The sequence below is a fragment of the Eretmochelys imbricata genome, chromosome 7, assembly GCF_965152235.1.
Source record: "Eretmochelys imbricata isolate rEreImb1 chromosome 7, rEreImb1.hap1, whole genome shotgun sequence".
Taxonomy (NCBI): Eukaryota; Metazoa; Chordata; order Testudines; family Cheloniidae; genus Eretmochelys; species Eretmochelys imbricata.
In genome coordinates, this window is record NC_135578.1 from 25936080 (window position 1) to 25957687 (window position 21608).

Here is a 21608-nt window from a genome sequence, read left to right on the forward strand (position 1 = left end):
TGTTAATCTTGTATTATTTTATGAGTATTGAAAGAAACTTGCTTAACAGCAAGGTTATAGAGAGACCTGGGGTTATGAGGGAGTCACTAGCTGAACTCAGATTTTTCATAATTGCATGCTAACAATGCTTGCAAAAATGGCTCACCATCCAACTCCTCATTTTACATGCACACAATTTAAACTCTACACCAGTGGTTCTCAAAGCTAGTCTGCCACTTTGTTCAGGGAAAACCCTTGGCAGGCCAGACCAGTTTGTTTACTGCCGCGTCCAGAGGTTTGGCCAATCGTGGCTCCCGCTGGCCGCTCCAGGCCAATGGGGCTGTGGGAAGGGCAGCCAGCACATCCCTCGGCCCGCGCCACTTTCTGTAGCCCCTATTGGCCTGGAGCAGCAAACCGCGGCCAGTGGGAGCCGCAATCAGCCGAACCTGCGGATGCCGCAGGTAAACAAACCGACCCAGCCCACCAGGGGCTTTCCCTGAACAAGCTGTGGACTGGCTTTGAGTACCACTGCTCTACACCGTAATATGTGACTTCTACTTAAAAGCTAGATAGGAAGAAAATGTCAATGATTTAATTGGTCACCTACCCACTTCAGTCTGCTTAAATCTTGTGAAGGTTCTGTTGCTTCCTGTTGTTCAATAGTGCTCATCAGATATTATTGTTGGACAAAATGACTTGCTTATGATTTTTCATTCCTAAGTGAGAGTAATGAAATCCTAAAATATTCTGTTTTTTCTTCCCTCCTCCCTCCCCCCGAACCTAAGAAAGGTTAAACTCTGAGTGCATCTGTACTAGTATTTTGGCATTAATGCCTCAAATGCAGAGTTAATTTGTTAGGTAGAAGTTTTGATGCTGTTTTAAAATTATTACAAACTTCAAGTGTGTATTTTTGTTGAATTTTCAAACTTTAGATTTATAATAATTAACTCTTCCTGTATAGGTCTGAAATCACCAGAAGAACAACTGGTGTATTTACCACCAAAGGATGCCCTTCCTAATGACCCCCGGGTAATAAATAGACAAAGAAGTTCTGATTACCAGTTTCCATACTCTCCATTTTCAGACATACAAAAGGGGACAAAAGAAGATGGATTGTATACAAGTCACGTGGAGAAAAATGAAGATCAATGTGCACTAACAGAGCACCCTCTTGCATCTAAGCACTCCATAAGTGGAATAATAGAGTCTACATTACTGGAAGAATACAATCTCTTTGCAAGAAAGGTTCAGGAGATTTTGCAGCAGAAGAATATTGCATATGTGAGTGGAATGTCCACTCCTGTCTTTTCAGCCCAGGAGAGGGTAATGAGACTTTCTCAATACATACATTTACAGGCATCGGAAATCTCTGTCCAAGAGTATATAGAGAGGCTGAGTGAAAAGCTGAATAATGTTGCTCTGTCATCTTCTTGTGGTAGGCATACTCCACCTCTTAATTCTAGTCCTGATCCAGCAGGAGATGCTGTAACTGAGGCTCAATTGAATCCTCTACCAGAACAAGGTGTATCTGTTTCAAGTGACTTTGACACTGCACTGTTATCAGAACCACTGTGTAACAGTATTGTGGAGGAGCCAAACTGTAATGAGCAGCATTCATCAATGAACTTAACCATAGTGAAAGAGGAAATGGACCATGTTAGTGCCACCACAGAGGTTTTACTGACATCTGATAAGAACACTTCCAGTGATGATCCACTGGAGCCACCAGAAAAGACTCAGAAATCACCAGATAACTTAAACATTTCAACCCAACCAGCACTCTCTGATTTTATAAGCCAGTTAAAACCTGAAGTATTCAACAGCTTGGTCAAAATCATTAAAGATGTACAGAAAAACACTGTGAAATTTTACATTCATGAAGAGGAGGAAAGTACTCTCTGCAAAGAAATACAGGTAAATAGGTTTTTCCTTTGGGACCTATCCTTAGCATAGAGCTAGGGTGTCTCACGCTTCATAGCTTCTGTAGGCTGAACAAATTGCACACATCAGGGGCTTCTTGCATTCCTTCATTTCCCTTTTTCCCCCCACTCCAAGACTGCAGAAGCTCACTTTGTGCCATGCTCCCATCCCCTTCTGTTTCAGGAACTCCATCAACCAGTTCTTTTGATTTATAAACAGTTGCAGAGCTGCTCAAAGCTGTGGCTCTGTTAATCAGCTGGCACAGGCTGTATCCCCCATTTTCCTCCTCCCTGTCTTTCAGTTATTCCCCAAAATCACCAGGATTTTGCTCATTGATGCTTGGAACATTCCCTGAAATAGTGGTGGTCAAAAATTCCACTACATCCAAACAGAGATGCCATCAAGTTGAGTGTAAGGCCTTGAAAGCTTGTCCAAATATTTCTACATTTTAAAAATGGTGTTAATTGGAGCCATTCAGTCTGGGATAAATAAACCTGACTTGCAAACACATCAATAAGGTATAGATGCATTTGAGGTTTGAAATTTGGTGTTACTTTTTGATAAGTCAGTGAAGGCTCGCCTGTGGCATATTTGCACTCAATTTAAGTCTTCCTCTTGTCTAGGAAAGGTATAAACCTCTTTCCAGCTGGACGATGGGATTAGTTGGAGAAGACCTTGTTTTGTTGTTTTTGAAAGTAGCACTGTAGGGCAGCTTCTGTGAGGTTTCAGGAATAAAAAGAGAAACATGATCAAAAGCACATTTTCCACTTCAAGTAGAATGGAGAATATATTAAGGGATGGTCAGGGAATGAAAAATTCCTATAACTTTTGCTTCTTGAAATTCCAGATAATGTTGAGAAATTACACTTCTGTGTTTAATATTAAATATCATGGAGTTGAAAGTAAAATGTTTTTGGCTTTTAGTGAAAAGTGCATTTTTCAGCAGGGACTAAGGTGGTCAGCCACTTAGATGGAGTTCCGTAAAAATAATTACAGAAATAGCTTTACAAAATTAATCTAGTCCGTGCGTTTCTTTTTAGCTAGTGCTCTTGAGTACAAGTAAAAAAAAATCCTACAAATATTTGATTTAAAAATGCCTATGTGCTTGCTTGAATAGTAAAAACTCTATATGGTGAGCTTTGGAATTGCATTGGTTTAACTAATTAAATATGTTTCTCTCTCTTTTGTGGGGTAGGAATACCTAACAAAATTGGGTAATACAGAATGCCACCCAGAACAATTCTTGAAAAGAAGAGCTACTTTAGACAAACTATTGATAATTATTCAAAATGAAGATATTGCCAGCCTCATCCATAAGGTACATTAAATACATTTAATAGTACTAGTTTAATTTTAACTGTGAAATATAGAAAGTTGACTCAAAGCTTAAGTTAGTCACTTGCATTTAAAATGTTTCATTGTAATGTGCATCTTGACTAGAATGGATTAAACTTGTTTTGACATATCCAATCTTGTAACTCTCTTGCACTACTACTTATGACCACATAACTTTTTTCCTTTTAATTTATATTAGATAAAATGGAAGCACTGCTTATATTTCAATAGCCAAGGTTGAGTTGAGTTTGCTCCTAAAGCAGGGATTGAATCATTTTGTTGTAGTATTTGTTGAGTAATATTCTGATCTTGGAAGTAAATTGGTTAGTCTGAATTTAAAATTAAGAAATTTAACACCAAGCGTTAGGGAATTTTGAAGCAATTTACTCAGTTAAGATTATTCTGGACAAAAAGTCTTTAACTAAAACTCGCTGACATCTTGGGCACTGTATACCTAAAGCTTTTAGATTTTTTTAAAGGATTGTTTTCCATTATTTTTCAACAGTGAAAGTTCTTCTTTCAGCAGGGACCGACTCTGACTATTGTTTGAAAGAATTGCATATATAAACATTCTTTCAAAATGGAACTAAGATAAACTTACCTAATGTTAGAGGCCTTTCTGAAAAATGGCCACCTATCTCCAATTGTCAAGGAAACTGAGGCCACCCAGGGCACTCTTAACACAGGGCTGTTGGCTTTACTTTAATTGGAAACAATGTGAGTCAATAGCTGTATTGAAAAGGGACACCTTAACTGAGAGCGGCTTTGGCCTCTGTCCCACTGAAAAGAGAGGGAGATGGCAGCTCTTTTGAAAGAGGCATTTATTTGGAGAGAATGTTATGCACCAGCCTCTACTGACAGATAAACCATAACAGAGGCAGAGACTAAATATATACCCCATATCAGAAAAGACAAAAAGAGAATGCCACCATGGCTAAACAGCAGAGTAATGAAGGCAGAGGCAAAAAATACTTTTTTAAATTTAAATTTGGAAGTCCTATTTTAGTGAGGCTAATAGGAAGGAGCACAAACTCTGGCAAGTCATGTGTAAAAGTATAATAAGGCTGGCCAAGAGAGAATCTAAGAAGCAACTTGATAAAGACACACAAACTAACAGTAAGGAATGTAAGTACATCGGATGCAGGAAACCTGCCAAATAGGCATTAGGACCACCCGGTGACAAAGGTCTTAAAGGAGCAGTCAGGGAAGATAAGGCCATTGCAGAGAAGCTAAATGAATTCTTTGCTCAGTCTTCATTGCAGAGGGCTGAGCGGGAGATAGCTCTGATGTAGATATTCTTTTTTGGAAACAAATTTGAAATACTGTCCCACACTGATGTCAGAAGGTAGCTAATGTAACACCAATTTTTGAAAAGGGCTCCAGAGGCAATTGTGTAAGCTACAGGGTGGTGTGCTTTAATTCAGTAGTGTGCTAATAGGTTGAAACTACAATAAAGAACAGAGTTATCAGACATGTAGAGAAACACAGTATGTTGGGGAAGGGTCAGCACAGCTTTTATAAAAAGGAAATTGTGCTTCACCAATATATTTGAATTCTTTGAATGTCAACAAGCATGTGGATAATGGTGATCCAGTTGATAAAGTACTTGGATTTTCAGAAAACCTTTAACAAGGTACCTCACCAAAGGCTCTTAAGGAAACTAAGTCATGGGAGAACAGTGAAGGTCCTCTCCTGGATCAGTAACTGGTTGAAATATAGTAAACAAAAGATATGAATAAATGGGTCAGTTTTCACAATGGAGAGAAGTAAGCAGGAGGGTCCCCTGAGGAAAACCTTTGCTGTTCAACATATTCACTAATGATCTAGAAGGAGGAGTGAACAGTGAAGTGGCAGAGTTTGCAGATGAAACAAGGTTAGTCAAAATAATTTTAAGTCAAAAGCTGACCACAAAGATTTACAGAGGGATCTTGCACAACAGGGTGATTGGGTAATGAAATGGCAGATGAAATTGAATGTTGTTAAGTGCAAAGTTATGCAATTTGGAAAAAGTAATCCCACCTGTACATATGTAATAATGGGGTCTAAATTAGTTGTTACTCCAAGATCCCTTTATTGAGAGGTAACTGTGGGCAGTTCTCTGAAAACTTCAGCTCAATGCACAGCAGTGGTCAAAAAGACTAACACTATGTTAGGAACCCTTAGAAAAGGGATAAGTAATACAACAAATATCATAATGCTACTATATAATTACATGGTGTGCCCACACCTTGAATACTGCAAGCAGTTCTGGTTACCCTATCTCAAAAAAGACCATAGTGGAACTAGAAAAGGTTCAGAGAAGGGCAACAAAGATGATAGAGTGTGGAGTGGTTTCCATATGAGGATAGATCAAAGACTTGGGAATGTTTATCTTCAAAAAGAGGAGACTAAGGGGCAATATGATAGAAGTCTAAAAATCATGATTGGTATGAAAAAAGTGAATAAGGAAGTGTAGTTTGTCCTTTCCTCCAATACAAAAATGCAAAAGAAATCCAAAATGTTAAGATAGGGAAATACAAAGGTAAGACACCTCCTCACTGTATTGACTCAGTGAGGGGGCAGAAGAGAGAAATGTAATATATTTTTATAATTTCTTCTGATGCTTTAATCATGTGTCATGGCCTCATCTAGGGCAGTGTTAAAGTTGTTTGGAAGTCCTGTCAACCTTAATTCAATTTTAATGTAATTTTTGTTTGGAAATATAGATGTAATAATACCATTTGGTCTTTAGTCCTGAACATGCTGTGAACAGTCTGCAAGATTCCCCATACAGTTTTGTCAATGCTCATCATTTTTAATCAACTCCATGGATGTTTCATTAATGCTATTTTCTATGTATAGTTTCATGATGCACTAGGGAAGGGTGAAGGGAACTTTCAGTTCACTGTGTGCACTTGAATTATGTTGATGGCCATGTATAAAAACTTAATTGGGACGGGGCAGCAATCAGAGGTATTTTGTGGAATATTCACCTTTTTGTACTGTCATCATTTCCAACCTCCCCACCTTCATTCTGCCTAAATGTCTGTAATGACTTCATTGTGAGATCACATCCTACAGAAATAAGTACACTAGTCACTTCTGGAAAAGTTTGTCTTGGAACCCACAAGCTAGCATTGTGGATAGAAGTGGAAAGTAATCCTTGGTTTTCTTTTCTAAACAGATACCTGGTTTAGTAACTCTGAAGAGGCTTTCATGTGTCAGCTTTGCTGGTGTTGATAGCTTGGATGATGTGAAAAACCACACTTACAATGAATTGTTTGTGTCTGGTGGTTTTGTTGTGTCTGATGAATCTGTTCTTAATCCAGAGTCTGTCACAGTTGGTAAGAATTTTTGTTAAAAATCATGAATTTTTAATACAGGAGAAAGATGTCTTATTGACAGCACTTGAGAATGAAATCCTCCATTTAACTACAGAAGAGAGGCAATGCAAACTTCTTGCAGTCATATGTATCAAGCTTGTTATCAAAGAGGGTTAAAGCAATTCATTCTCATGCACTTTATTATAGCCTTTTTGGAGATTAACTGTCTGCAATCAGCTGGATTGGGGCCACTAACCAAAATTTCATAGGCTGCTGATGTAGAAGTCTGACCCAAACTGAGAGACTAGACTGACTGAATAGCTACCTCGACATGAAAAATTTTGTATGATGCCACCAAACCATTAACGGTCCCCAAAGAAATATACACAGTTTTTATAATTGTAGCCTTTATTTAAGACCACATACGTCTCTCCATTCTCTCTCTCCCCCCAAAAAACCCCCAGAAACAAAACTTAAGTGAATTAGTTTTTAATGGATCTCTCTCAATGGCAGTAAGTCACTTAAGGTCAAATTTTAGCCCATGTGTAAGCTTACACAACTTTAGTGGACCTGAGCCACTGACCGCAAACTGTAATCCATTAGAAACTGAGTAATTTTTTTTTTAAGTTCTTACAAAGCTCAGTACTGGGGTTATGTTTTCAGCTGTTAATCAAAGATCTGTAAAATGGAAGACACAATAGTGTTTGGGTTTAGCTTAGATTTTAAATTGTTGTTTTAAAACTATATAACACAAATTATTTGTCTCAAAAATAGATAAACTTAAAAATTTCCTGAAGTTCCTTGAGGACCTCAATACACCTGATGGGAAATGGCAGTGGAAAGTCCACTGTAAAATACAAAAAAAACTCAAGGAGCTTGGGAGGTAAGCAGTGTACTCTAAATATAAAGTGTTGAAATGACATATTAGAACAGGGGTAGGCAAACTTTATTTTTTCCTTTTTTTTTTTTTTGGCCTGAGGGCCATGTCGGGTATCTAAAATTTGTATGGAGGAAATTTTGGGTCTCCCCAAACAGCCAGGTATGGCCCAGCCCCCACCTCCTATCCGACCTCCCTGCTTCTCGCCCCCTGACAGCTCCCCTATGACTCCTGCCCCATCCCCAGACCTGCCACCCCAGACTGCCCTCTGCCCCATCCAATGCCCCTGTTCCCCACCTTCTGACCGCCCCAACCCCTATCCATACCCTTGACCATCTCCCCCCTCCCCCAACTCCCTTGTCCTCTATCCAACCCCCCCTGCCCCTTTACCGTGCTACCTGGAGCACCGGTGGCTGGCAGCACTGCTTAGAGCACTGGGTCAGGCCGCAGCTCTGCAACTGCGCTGCCCAGAGCGTTGTGCTGAGGTTGCAGGGGAGGGGGAACATCAGGGGAGGGGCTGGGGACTAGCCTGCCGGGCCAGGAACTGAGGGGCTGGGCAGGAGGGTCCCATCGGCTGGATGCGGCCCATAGTTTGCCCACCTCTGTGTTAGAAAAATAGTGCTCTCAAAGATATAAAATCTTAAATCAAGAAAATATATTTGAAGGGAGTTTTCATCATGTGATACATCATGTAATTTGAATATTGATCTAAATGTAAACCTCCAATCCTCTTTTAAATAGAATGAATGCTAAAGCCTTGAGTCTGCTGACACTTCTGAATACCTATCAGAAGAAACACATGGTTGAGATTCTGTCATATCATAACTGTGACTCTCAAACACGAAATGCTCCAGAATTGGACTGTCTTATCAGACTTCAGGCTCAGAATATACAACAAAGACATGTTGTCTTCTTAACAGGTAAAACCAGAACTTGCAGCTGTCTTTTTCTTAAGTTTGATATTATTATGTTACTAAGTCACTCCTCTTTCTCTTTTTTTGTAAATTTAGAAAAGAATGTCAAAACATTTTCAAATTATGCTGATAATGGAATAGTAGTTGCTACAGTTGATGACTTTATGCAAAACTTCAAAAACCTCGTTGGCTACCACAATTCAATTACGGAAGAAAACAACCTTCCTTCACCTGGTGTTCCTGAAAGACAATCAGGTAATATTCAGCATATTTTATACTCTTTCCAACTAATCAGAGGAGTGGGGTGGAGGTCCTTTAAGTGTAGTGTGTCTTTACTCTTACAAAACAAACTCTGTAGATTTGTGAGGAAATCCCAACTCTCAAGTACTCTGTATTTTAAGCAATGAGAAAGGGAAGCTGGGATTGAATACATTAAGGTATCTTAAATACAGAATTACTGACTAATTCAGTATCCAAGAAAGCCTGATGATGATGAAGAGGGTAAGGTAATGAGTAAGCCAAATGGCATTTCCCTTCTGTTCTGAGGGAAGTATAAGCTTAATGACAGACTTAGAAATGGTAACAAAATGAACTTGGATGTCAGTAATTGTATTCTGTAATTGTCTGATCAAATACTGACCTACTGTATAACTTTAGATGCTGTTTTGACATTAACCCCTTTGGAGCTGGGAGTTGGGATTTCCCAACACTAAACATGACCACAGTGCGCAGAAGCTTTTAGCATCGGAATATCTGGACATTCACACAAAGGGTTAAGTGTGTGTGTTGAGTAAGTGAACAAGAGTGGCAGAAGACCAAGCCTTAAGTGATATTGGATTTACAGACCCGAAGCATAACACTCTGTGAGTAGTGTATAGCTTTTTTAAAAATCGTATATTTCAATAGAGTAGGACTTCTCTTTCTTAATATAGTTTTTGTAGAAAGCGATGAAAAGGACGAGGAAGACATGTCTTTGGATTCAGGGGATGAAACATCACAAATAGAAATCTGCAGTGATGCCTCAAAGTATGATTCTCATTCAGAAGCTTTGCAGACAGAGACCAAAGGCTCACATGGAACAGATTCAAAAGAAAACTCTCTAACTGATATGCAGCTGTCTTCTGAAGGACAAATTGGGTTGATGGAAAAAACTTCTAAACTTGATTTGGAGGAGAGACAGCCAATAACTCCTGTTTCTACCACATGCTCTGCTGAAGGAGACAAAAACAATTCAGTAGAACAAGTTCCTTTCAACAACTTTCAAGTTTACAGTAGACAATTAAGTATGTCCCATCAGTTCAGTCATTTTAATGTTCTCACTCATCAGACTTTTCTGGGAACAACATACCCAATTTCCACAAGTCAAAACCAAGAAGGTGGGAATTATTTTCTGTCTGCTTACAGTCAGAGCATGGATACAGACAAGTCATCTTCTCCTAGTAATTGGGATGTAAATTGTGAATCTTCCAGGCCATATTCAAAATAGAAATAAATACAAAACTAAAACTTTTTATAGGTTTGTTGTGGACTTTTCTGTTTCTAAAAAAGTGAATTAACAGTTTCTATTTTATTCTCTGAACAAAATGTTTGTCGTTTAACTCAAATGTTTCCCTGTCTTATTTAAATCATGATGGCCTGTACTAGTTGAAGCATCTGAAAATTGAAATAAATATATATTTTTTAACATTTATTGTATTTGAATTATCTTGTTTTGTTGGCACTTTTAAGTTTTTACATTTGTATTTGACCTGTACGTAGACTTCAGTTTGAAGTCTGTTTTAATGTAAAACTGAATGTTTGCCTAAAGCATGTGAAATAGCAAAGCTTAATTTTTAAGTAAACTGTAATAGAGTATCCAAGCCACTTGTCTTTAAATGAATATAAAAACTGTTATGTATGTATTTGATTGACATTGGACACAAATTTTGTACAAAATGTTTTTACATAGCGATAAGGCAGTGTAGTTATTTTAATGAAAAAATATATATAATACTGGATTTTGGCTAAATACCTCAATTAGAGTAACCAATGGTGCAGTTCCATTTAAAAAAAAAAATAAACTTTTCATGCACATGGGACTTAGTAGCAACTTGATTTGTTTTATATCCTGTTTCTAAAATACAGAAAACTGATGCTGCAAAATTTATTTCAATACCATTTTTGTGTGCATCTAATTAATCTGTTAGTACCTTTTTTGCTTATCACAACTGCATAGAAATAGCCCGACAGTTTTAAAGTTCTGTATCTTCTTATAAATGTACAGATGGCAAACAGCTGATTTGTAGTGTTAAAAGGTAGACACTATCAGTACTTTTAGGCCCTGAACGTAATGTTCTGCTAAATGTGGCAATGCCACTAAAATGAATATCCTCATGAAAGTTTGTTTACTGTTCTCACCCTTTCCTTTAAAATTATATGTTTTGTACTAGATTTGTCTCCTTCCTCCCCGGAACATTTTTCTGTAGTATCTGCTTTCCTTGTGCACAGTCTTGTGAATACTATAGAGAAGATTTCCAGAAAATACTATATGGATGGTAAAACGCAAACTGGCGTACTACCATTCTGTTTTTGTTTTAATTACGTGGTAGTGGACTTTAACACTAAAGGGTAGTATAAGAAAACTAAGGTTTTGGGTTTTTTTTTCTTCAAGACAGTTTATTTTGTTGCAGTCAGTTTAAGTTTTAGTACAGCCAAGGGCCAATTTTTTTTAAAGGCAAAATGTGGTGATTAAGCCACAAATAAGTGCACTCACTACTTTTATTAGCTAAAACTATTTTTTTAAAGCGAATTTCAAGCTGGTACTCATTTTTAAAATACTCATTTAATGTATCTTAAGTAAACACTTCTACAAAAAGATGACTTCTACAAATAGAAGAAAAGCTCCCGCTCATTCAGAATAGGGCAGCAGCACAGATACATATGGAAGCAGAGGCTATTCAGGCAATCGGGTGCTGGCAGTCTAATGCAAACCAAACGTATGTAAGACTGCAGATGGAAAATCAACATTAATCAGTTGTGTTCTCATTTCAGATATGGGACAGCCGGCTATACACACACGGGTGTGGATCTGTGGGCACAGTATTGTTTTGGGTGCATAGGCACGCATCCAGGTTGCCCGAGGGCTCCCAGCTGGGATTCGGGTGAAGCATTACTCAATTGGCACGCACGGAGGGGAATGTTATGGGATCAACTGATACCGCTGTTGTATGCTGTGTGGGCACATCAGCAGCCACCGGATATATTGGTGATACACCTGGGAGAAAATGATCTGGAAACACTTAAAGGGGTGGAGTTAATGCTTCGAACAAGGAGGGACCTGGTGCAGATCCTGGGAATTTTTCTAGGCGTTAACGTTGTCTGGTCGAATATGCTTCAGCAAAGGGTCTGGCCGGGAGCCATGAACCCTGCCAGGGTGGACAAAACCAGGAAGTATGTGAACAGGGAAGTGGCCAAATTCTTACTGCTCTTGAGGGGGACAGTAATTTCACATCCTTGCATACTCTGTGGGGCACCCAAGTTATTTTGGGAGGATGGGGTGCACCTGTCAGGCTCAGGTGTTGACATATTTTTGGCTGATACAAAAGAGGGCATTGGGACATGTTTGGGAACCTAGCTGAATGTGGGGAGGAGGCAGCCAAACTAATGGCTGGTGCCTCCTTGTGGTGGATGTTCAGTGCAGGTACTCCATAAATTAAGGCACAAAAGAATAGATAAATGGCTTGGAAAAGGAATTAAGGAGAGGGGCTTGGTAATTGAGCAAGCTGGGGGCAATTAGGGACTCCTCTGATTGGTATGGCAAGCAGCCAACACTGTCCCCCCATCATTATAGTCCACCTTAACCACCCCTACAGGGGGTGGTGGTTAGTAAGGTCCTGGCAAGGGAATTGCTAGAGAGACCTGGAGGAAAAGGGGGTGGAGCTAGTGGAAGCACCTCAAGAACTGGCGGTTCCTGGCAGTGAATCTGCTGGAGGGACATGAATGGTAAAAGCACTTCACCCTGCCCAATTATGGGGGTTTCACCTGCACTGCACATTTTATCCGCTGGGTTAGTCCTAGACACCTAATAAAGTTGCAGCCTGATTAAACCCATATCTAATGTCTCCTGTCTTTCTTTTGCAATAGCCGGACAATCACCACCCTGCACTTTGAGGAGGGGGCAGGAGGAGAGGGCAATGCTTTCAGGCTTGGGGAAGGAGAGGAGATGTAAAACTGCTAGAAAAGTAGTCAGTGTGGTGGATGACTCACCACCTAGAAATGAGGGGTTTAAAAAGGTCAGCCTGGGCCTGGACCCTCCCCTCCTCCCTGGGAGCAGGCTAGGCAGTACCCACCTTCCCTATTTAGGTCAGAAATCTGCCAGGTGATTAGCTATATCTGCTGTGGGCATTACTGTAGCTGCCTCCTTGAGGGGGCTGGTAAGGAATTTTTCCCTTACCACCATATTGGCCAGGTGCAGTGGGGTTTTTTTTTGCCTTCCTCACAGCAGGTTCAGGTCAGCTCTGTTCCTGCATAGTATGACAGGCGGTAGGCCATATGTTGCAACTTTTTAAATGTACAGCGGATGTTCAGTGCAGGTACTCCATAAATTAAGGCACAAAAGAACAGATAAATGGCTTGGAAAAAGAATCAAGGAGAGGTCCTTGGTAATTGAGCAAGTTGGGGACTCCTGTGATTGACACAGCAGGGAGCCCACCCCCCATCCTTATATTCCACCTTAACCCCTCCTATAGGGGGTGGGGGTCAGTAAGGTCTGGGCAAGGGAATTACTGGAGGGACCTGGATAAAATGTGGGGAGAGCTGGTGGAAGATTTCCCCCCCCCCCCAAAAAAAAAAAATGGCTGGAATTGGAGGTTACTGGCAGTGGATCTGTTGGAGGGCCATGAATGGAAAGGTGGAGGGGCTGGTAAAAGTGCGCGCTCTCCCTCCCCATCCCCCTTAATTCTGGGGGTTTCACCTGCACTGCACATTTTATCCACCAGGTTAGTCCTAGACATCTAATAATAAAATTGTAGCCTGATTAAACCCCTAGCTAATGTCTCCTGTCATTCTTTTGGCATAGCCAGACAATTATAGGTATTGTGCTAGATTTTGTCTTCTCCCCACCCCAGAACATTTTTCTGTATGAGTTATGTTCAATAACTCAATTATTGAAGCACAAATGCATCAACTTTCCTTGTGCACAGTCTTGTGAAGATTTCCAGAAAATACTATATGGATGGTAAAACAAACTCTGGCATACTACCATGTGTTGTGTTTTAGTGTTGAAGTCCACTACCACCTAAGAGTAATACAAGAAAACTTGGTTTGGGGGGGGTTTCTCCTTCAAGACAGTTTACTTCTGTTGCAGCCAGTTTAGGTTTTTAGTACAGCCAAGGGACAAATTTTTAAAGGCAAAATGTGATTAAGCCACAAATGACAAGTAGCTAAAACTATTTCTAAAAAAAAAAAACTAATTTCAAGCTGCTGTTCATTTTTAAAATACTCTTTTAACACATCTTAAGTAAGTAAAACACTTCTATATAAAAAAAGACTTCTAAAAATAGAAGAAAAGTTCCTTCACTTTGTTTTACTGTATCTAGTATAGTTACAAAAAGCTTTTCCTGCTAGAATATCAAACTATTTAATATATTAATGAAGAACTAAGCTACTGTATGGCACGTGTCAAGTCCTCATGCAGGGGCAATGCTTCTGAAGAAAAATACTCAATTTCCTTTCTCCATTAAACTTTAGACAGTGAGATTGGCATATAGAAACAACTGTATGACAATGCACACATTCAGATGTGGTTTTTCTCATGTGTATATAATGAAAGGGATAGGATACAGAGGGACCTAGACAAATTAGAGGATTGGGCCAAAAGAAATCTGATGAGGTTCAACAAGGAAAAGTGCAGAGTCCTGCACTTAGGACAGAAGAACCCCAGGCACCGCTAGAGACTAGGGACCGAATGGCTCGGCAGCAGTTCTGCAGAAAAGGACCTAGAGGTTACCGTGGACGAGAAACTGGATATGAGTCAACAGTGTGCCCTTGCCAAGAAGGCCAATGGCATTTTGGGATGTATAGGTAGGGGCATTGCCAGCAATTCAGCAGATTGAGGGACGTGATCATTCCCCTCTATTCGACATTGGTGAGGCCTCATCTGGAGTACTGTGTCCAGTTTTGGGCCCCACACTACAAGAAGGATGTGGAAAAATTGGAAAACATCCAGCAGAGGGCAACAAAAAATGATTAGGGGACTGGAACACATGACTTATGAGGAGAGGTTGAGGGAACTGGGATTGTTTAGTCTGCAGAAGAGAAGAATGAGGGGGGATTTGACAGCTGCTTTCAACTACCTGAAAGGGGATTCCAAAGAGGCTGGATCTAGACTGTTCTCAGTGGTAGCTGATGACAGAACAAGGAGTAATGGTCTCAAGTTGCAGTGGGGGAGGTTTAGGTTGGCTATTAGGAAAAACTTTTTCACTAGGAGGGTGGTGAAACACTGGAATGCGTTACCTAGGGAGGTGGTGGAATCTCCTTCCTTAGATATTTTTAAGGTCAGGCTTGACAAAGCCCTGGCTGGGATGATTTACTTGGGGATTGGTCCTGCTTTGAGCAGGGGGTTGGACTAGCTGACCTCCTGAGGTCCCTTCCAACCCTGATATTCTATGAAAGAATTTATCCAAACGTGCCTAACAACTGGCCAAATGTTTATCACCTGTAAATTAAACAAATGCTCTTTGATGTGGATTTAAGGCAGTTATCTTCAAATTCAAGCTTCTTACAACAAACTGTCTCAGGAGGGACATCTCATTTGATCTATAAATAATATAGCCTCCTGAGGCAATTTTGAAAAAACATTGGGCGAGACCCGCTGGCATGAGTTAAAGCTGTAATTCCTCTCTACAGGTATCCCTTCTGGCTGAAACAGTTTTGCCCTGAATTGGCTTAAATGCAGTTAGAGAACTAAGCCCAGATGCTATTTTGACTCTTAACTTCAGAAACAGAAGTTCAAACCAATTTTGAATACGGTTTTGGGTTAATCAAATATACAAACCTAGAACTTTATTTTTTTTAAACAAGAGTCTGCTGTCTGAGAACAGGAACTAACTCATTTTACTTTTATTTGACTCAGCTCATTGCACATTAAGCAGTGGGGGGCTGTTGTCTGGCTTGTTGGAAAAGACGTGTGCCCCTTTAAGGGCTAGAGAGTCAGGGACCAACTTGATGCTGCAGTTGCAGACCAGGTCAGTGTGGGGCTGCTGATCCATTTCCCACCCACACCCCAGGTGACTGGAAGAGAGGGAGCACTGTAGGTCCATGCTACTGGAAGAAAAGCCCTGTTTTACCTGAGATAAGGTGGACTTGGTCAAGGCAGCATTTCTGGTAGCTGCTTTTTTTTAAAAAGCTTTTAGGATCAGTGTGCTAGTACCTGGATCCTGTAGGGATTCTTCCAGAAAGAGCTTTGAACCGAGGGATATAGAGTGGGAGGGGCAATTAGTTATATTAACCAGGAGGAAGTGAAAGACAGATGAAGGAGGCTGAGGTGCATCCACTATTCTTCAGGAGGTTGGCAAGCCTGGGATCTTCCCTGTGGAGACTGTGAGGGCATACAAGACTATAAGACCAGGTAGGGATGGGCCCCTCTTTATTCACTGTTCTAGAAATTCCCTCACATCATACCAGTTTGCTACAGTTTCAAGATAGGGCCTGACAAAGTTGGGATGCCCAGCTTATGAATTTGGTTCCCACTCATCCAGGATCTAGACGGTAACAGCCGTGGCCCAGCTGGGAATGGGGGTCAGGACAATTCAGGCAATTGGGCATTGCTATTCTGAAGCATGCAGAATAGGGGAAAAATCAGTGTTAATCTTCCTCTGTATTTTCATTCCAGATGCTGGCAGACAGTGATGTGGCTCTGCAGGCACAGTATTATTTGCTGGGTGCAGAGGTGGGCTTTGAGGTTGGCTGGAGGTTTGCAGCTAGGCCTCAGTGGTGAAGCAGTCCTGAGCTGGCACGGGAGGAGGGGCATGTTATAGGACCAGCTGATGCCGCTTCTGTACACTATGGTGTCCTGTGAGCAGGCATCAGATATAATTGTGGCTCACCTTGAGGAAGATAATGTGGAACTGTGTAAACAGGTATACTTAATGGTCAGAGTTCAGAGGGACTTGGGGGTTGATCCTGGAACTTTTACCAGGAGTAAAAATTGTATGGTCAGATATGCTGCAACGCAGGGTGTGGGAGGGAGCCGCCAAGACCCTGAAAGGCAGGTGGCCAAATTCATGGATGTCATAGGAGGGTCAGTCTTTTTGCATCCAGGCATAGTATATGGGGCACCAGAATTATTCAGGGAGGATGGGGTCCACCTGTCAGACTTGGGAGCTGAGAAGTTTTTGGCTGATATTAAAGGGGGCATTAGGAGATGTCTGGGCACCTGGTTAAGCGTTGGGGGGCAGCCAAGCTAATTGCTGGTGCCTCTCCTAGCAGATGCCCACTGTAGGTATTCCATGGGAAAGGGCTACAGTGATCAGATAGAATGCATTGGTAAAGGATTTAAAGGAGCGGGGATGAGGGGGGGGGTTGAGGCTCCTATGACTGGTATAGCAGGGAGCCAGCCCTCACCCTTCTCTATAGTCTCCCTTAACCCTCAATTGAGGAGGGGGGAGGGGGAGGTCCCTGCTGTGGGTTGGCTGGGGACCAGGGTAGGTAAGGGGGAGAGCTGACAGAAGCCCCCAGTTATATATTGAAATGATTATGGAATTATCCGCACTGTACACTTCTATCGGCCAGGTACTCCCAGATTTTTAAGAAAGAAGTTGTGGCCTAACTAAACCATGCTGCGTGTCTCTTGTCCTCTTTTTGGCGTAGCTGGACAATAAGCACTGCCACTCAGTTTTAGCTAGCTTATTCAATACATACACTGGTTTTTTGAGTGCTAGGTTGCTCACTAGAACACAAATTGTTTATCTAAGTGATCAGACAGCTTTTTGGGCATGGCAACACTGAAAGAGGAAGAGATTTGGCACTTTTTTTCTCTTTTAGTGAGAGGCAAAAATTGGTATGTCATTAAATATTTAATACATTTATTTATATCAAAAATACATATATTTTAAATTCTACAAAAAGTTAATGTAAACAAACTTTCTATACCGCTGTTTCCTTACTACATAATCTTAAGAAATCTTCAAAGCAGAAGACCACTCTAATAGCAAATAAATGCATTATATATTAGATTCAAGCATCTTCAAACAACCACATGGGGGGAAGGGGAAAAGGAACGAAACCACATAACCTGTCACATTTCATGTAGGAGATTAGACCTTGGTTAAAAAAGATTTAGATGCGGTTAGTAAATTACAGTAGCAAATATAAAGTGCTGTGCCTTACATTTTTAAAGCTGAAGTTTTTTGTATACTTGTGTACCTTTTTTAAAATGGTGAAATAAAGTTTTCTTCTTGATTTATGGTTGGAACTAGACCAGTCTCCAATTCCTTCTGCTTCTGGAGGAGACCCTGAAATAATGAGTACAAAGTAAATGCTCTTCCTTCTCCACAAAATAGGAACAGTGGCAAGCCTCTATTTTATTTCTTATTCATACTTCTAAGGCTCTTTAACCATTTTAAAATATGTAATTATAAAAAAGACATGATAAGTCAAGCACTCAAAGAAGGAAAAATGCCCCACTAAGACTGCAGGTGCTGTTTTACTTCAGTTTCGTTTTGCACATGGAACGTGGGAGTCTTGCCTTCCATCTGCAGGAAGTCTGTGGCAGAGCAAGGAGTGGACCCTAGCTCTGACTCCCAGAACAGTGCCTCAAACAAAAGAAATGTCCTCTGTTCTTTGAGCTCAACTTCACAGTCTATCTGAATGAGGTAGGAATCCTACAGTACAAACAGTACATGATTATGTTATTAAATACTGCAGCTGTTTTAACAAGTTTTTGGTTTGTAATTTCCTCTGGCTTTAAAAAACAGAAAAAGCACATTTTAGCATAGGTTTTAAGTAAAGTTGGATCCCAGAACATTTGAACTCTACCAATAATTGGTAGGAATAATAGGCTATTTTTTTCTCTGTGCATCATTCCTTGGAAGAAGATGAGGCACACATACATATGTTATCCTTGGCTTAGATGTGCAAGGCAACAGGAAGAATTGGAAATCAAGACTCTTGGGATCTATTCCTGCCTCTGGAGGGGCATCTGAGCTCTAATAGCTAAAAAGTGAGCACAGTTAAAGATTTTAAATGCTGATTCTGAAGAGTGGTGTGGGTAAAGCAGCACAAGTTGAGGCAGTAACACTAAAAATGTGGAGATTCTAGCCCTTGCTATGGCTCCTTTATATGGCTCCAGCTGCACTTGAGGCTGGTGTGGTCCCGGAGCTACTCCCCAGGGGAAGGGCAGTGTACTGCTAACATTTTGTAGTACTGTAGTGGCAAGGGGCCCTAGTGGTGGACCAGGACCCCACGGGACTAGCTGCTGAACAAAAAGATGGTCCCTGTGCTCAAAGAGCTTTTGTAAGTCTTTTGCTCCTGTACACCCTCACCATAAGCCCTAACATAGAGGTAGGCTGGAGGCAGGAATGGAAGTGGCAAAACTTGTCTGTGCTTGCCAATTCCAAGGTGCAGCAAGGCCCATAGGTATGATGTTAGACTGTCATATATTTAGGCATGGCAAGATTAGATTTTTATTGGTACAATGTTGGTTTTGCCATACACGCACAAACTGATGAAAAAATATTTCCATCAGCAGTAACACATTTACAGACAAAGAAAAATGCCGCTTAAGGACTTAGTTTGATTTAAAGATGTTTATTTTGCATGTTTTGACATATAATGTTGACAATTAGTGTGTTAAGGTAAAAAGCTTTAACTTTTTGAAGCTCACTGTCTATCATTAATTGTACAAGTCCTGCCCCCCCAATATCCCACAACTGTGATTTTAAAAATGCTTAAAACCCACAAATTTGCACTACTGTGAAAATTTTAGTAGATTAGAAAAGATTAATAATAAACATTGATAGTGTTGCAGTAGCCTCAAGGTTGCCAGAACTTACATTAGAGGCTGCACAGACCCTGGAAGGAGCTCAGAAAGTGGAAAGATGGCCTAATGGCTCTTTTGCCCCTCACTTCCTACACCGGGGCTGCACCTTGAATGCTGTGACCATTGAGACTTTGCACAACAGCTGGTCCCTCAGTTCTGTTCTTATATTTGTAAGAAATGACCCTGTGCAACCTCTCAGTAAGAGGGAAAGAAAGATACTTGCAGTCTTCCTAAAACATATTTTTTGAGATCTTGCTCAGAAACAGGAGCTAAGGTACAGACTTACTATCAGTCACTGGACTGGAAAGGAGGTGACCAGAACTCAGTGAGGGTTTTTTTGTTTGTTTTGCTGCCTGCCTACAACACCTTTCCCTGGTAATTAAGTTTGAGTGAAACATGGGTGTCAGATCTTGCTACACCTGTGATGGAGAAAATGGAGCACTGCTTCATCATAGTTGGAGGAGGAGGGGAAGATATCTCTGCTTTGGGGGAGGAGGCTGTACTCATTCCCCTATTCACCCCTCTCCCATTTTTTAAAAAAATTCCTGCCTTTCCTAGGCCAAGGATACCACTGCTCCTGTATTATTCCCTGCCGTCGGGATCTCTAACTCTGGGTCTGGGAGCATGTTTGGTGGGTGTTTTGTGGAACTCCAGTATGCTTGTTGCAGATGGCACATAAAGCAAATTTAGCAGCAAGCATCTTGTGAGTTCTACTGCCCATGGGCAAATTGCAGTTTTCAGAAGCTAAACATTCAGCGAAATTGGGTTGGATTTTCATGGACAGCAAAAAGCACCTGTCTGACCCTCAGCCAAATCCTCAGTTTTAAAAATTCTTTAAAGTACTAGAAAATTTTAGTTTGGTTTAAATAATTTTTTTTTCTTGGTGACAAAAATAAGGCTATGTCTATACTACCATTTATGTCAGTATAACTTACGTCGCTCAGGGGTGTGGGAAAAAAACACACCCCTGAGTGACGTAAGTTACACTCACATAACCACCAGTGTGGACAGCTTTATGTTGGCAGGAGAGCGTCTTCTGTCCACATAGCTACCACTGCTCATTGGGGGTGGTTTAATTGTGTCGATGGGAGAGCGCTCTCCCATCAGCATAGAGCAGCTACACAAGAGATCTTACAGCGGCGCAGTTGCTCTGGTACATCTGTGCTGCTATAAGCTCTCTAGTGTAGACAGAGCCTAAATTATCCTCTGAACTACAGAAATACGATTAGAGCCAAAAGTAGTTAAACAAGGAGTTTCTCAGATCTGAATGGTGCATATAAAAGACAGATGCAAACAACTGCTCTGGGCAGGAGGATAGTAGAGATTATCCAACAGTTAAATGTCCTAAATGCAGTAAGTGGCTGCTGGGATCATAGAATCATAGAATATCAGGGTTGGAAGGGACCTCAGGTGGTCATCTAGTCCAACCCCCTGCTCAAAGCAGGACCAATCCCCAATTTTTGCCCCAGATCCCTAAATGGCCCCCTCAAGGATTGAACTCACAACCCTGGGTTTAGCAGGCCAATGCTCAAACCACTCAGCTCCCACCCCCTTTCGGGATGACTCACCAAAAGACTCCAAAAGTCCATTCTTTGCTTTAACTAAGGTTTATTGAAAGAAAAACCTTTTAATCAATCTTTTGTCTTTCACAACAGAGACAGATGATATTCAGCAGGTAGGAAAACTTCCCTATTTCACCCCTCTATGCTAAACCTGAAATCACTGATATCACCACCGTAAAGCACTAACACCAAACTTCTTTGCTAAGCTCACCTAGAAAAAACTGCAGGAATGCTCAGCTTCAGTCTCCAAACTTGAACACCATTTTGCAAATATGGTGTAGCTAGAGGAATATTCAAAAGTGGTGGATCTTTGGCAAGCATTTCCATGAGCTCAGAGAAGCCCAGCCAAATGGAATTGGATGATGTAATGGATCCAGCTATATAGACCGTTCCTAATTACGATCTCCCAAGTGTACATGCCACCTAAGGACTGGTGATTTTGGAATCCCAGCTAGCTCATTCAGAATTGGACAATAAGGACGACTGCCACGTTTGTCTTCCTCATATTTTGCAGGGGCATTGTGTGGGGAAGGGGGTATATCTGGTACTGGTATACCAATGTGCAGGGACAGAAGCAGGTCTCTCTAGAAGCACAGTAATTATTATAAAGATATTGTAACTGTTTATAGTTCTGCTGGAATGCTTGCAGACTTTCTCCCTCTAGCTGCTTTACCCAAGGTATCTGTCTTGCTTCTATAGCTG

The 21608-nt window shown here is 40.9% G+C and overlaps 2 protein-coding genes across 14 annotated transcripts in view; one reads left to right on the top strand and one right to left on the bottom strand.

The window, feature by feature from the left end:
* The window catches only part of TASOR (transcription activation suppressor), a 55426-nt gene extending 42843 nt beyond the window's left edge, over nt 1–12583 (top strand). For 2 of the 9 annotated variants that reach the window (XM_077822536.1, XM_077822537.1), the window contains 7 exons: nt 941–1893; nt 3095–3217; nt 6398–6557; nt 7311–7419; nt 8155–8333; nt 8424–8582; nt 9260–10403. In XM_077822536.1, the coding sequence (XP_077678662.1) occupies nt 941–1893; nt 3095–3217; nt 6398–6557; nt 7311–7419; nt 8155–8333; nt 8424–8582; nt 9260–9813 (2237 nt within the window). In that variant the 3' untranslated portion in view covers nt 9814–10403. Of the gene's footprint in view, nt 1–940; nt 1894–3094; nt 3218–6397; nt 6558–7310; nt 7420–8154; nt 8334–8423; nt 8583–8984; nt 10404–11357 lie in introns of those variants that run through there. The other 7 variants (XM_077822538.1, XM_077822539.1, XM_077822543.1 and 4 more) reach the window with 5 other exon arrangements.
* The window catches only part of CCDC66 (coiled-coil domain containing 66), a 98371-nt gene that overhangs the window by 37009 nt on the left and 39754 nt on the right, over nt 1–21608 (bottom strand). For all 5 annotated transcript variants that reach the window (XR_013346700.1, XR_013346698.1, XR_013346697.1 and 2 more), the window contains one exon: nt 17730–17818. Coding sequence is in view for 1 of the 5 variants with exons in the window: in XM_077822545.1 (XP_077678671.1) it covers nt 17735–17818 (84 nt within the window). In the remaining 4 variants the exon portion in view is untranslated. The remainder of the gene's footprint in view (nt 1–17729; nt 17819–21608) is intronic.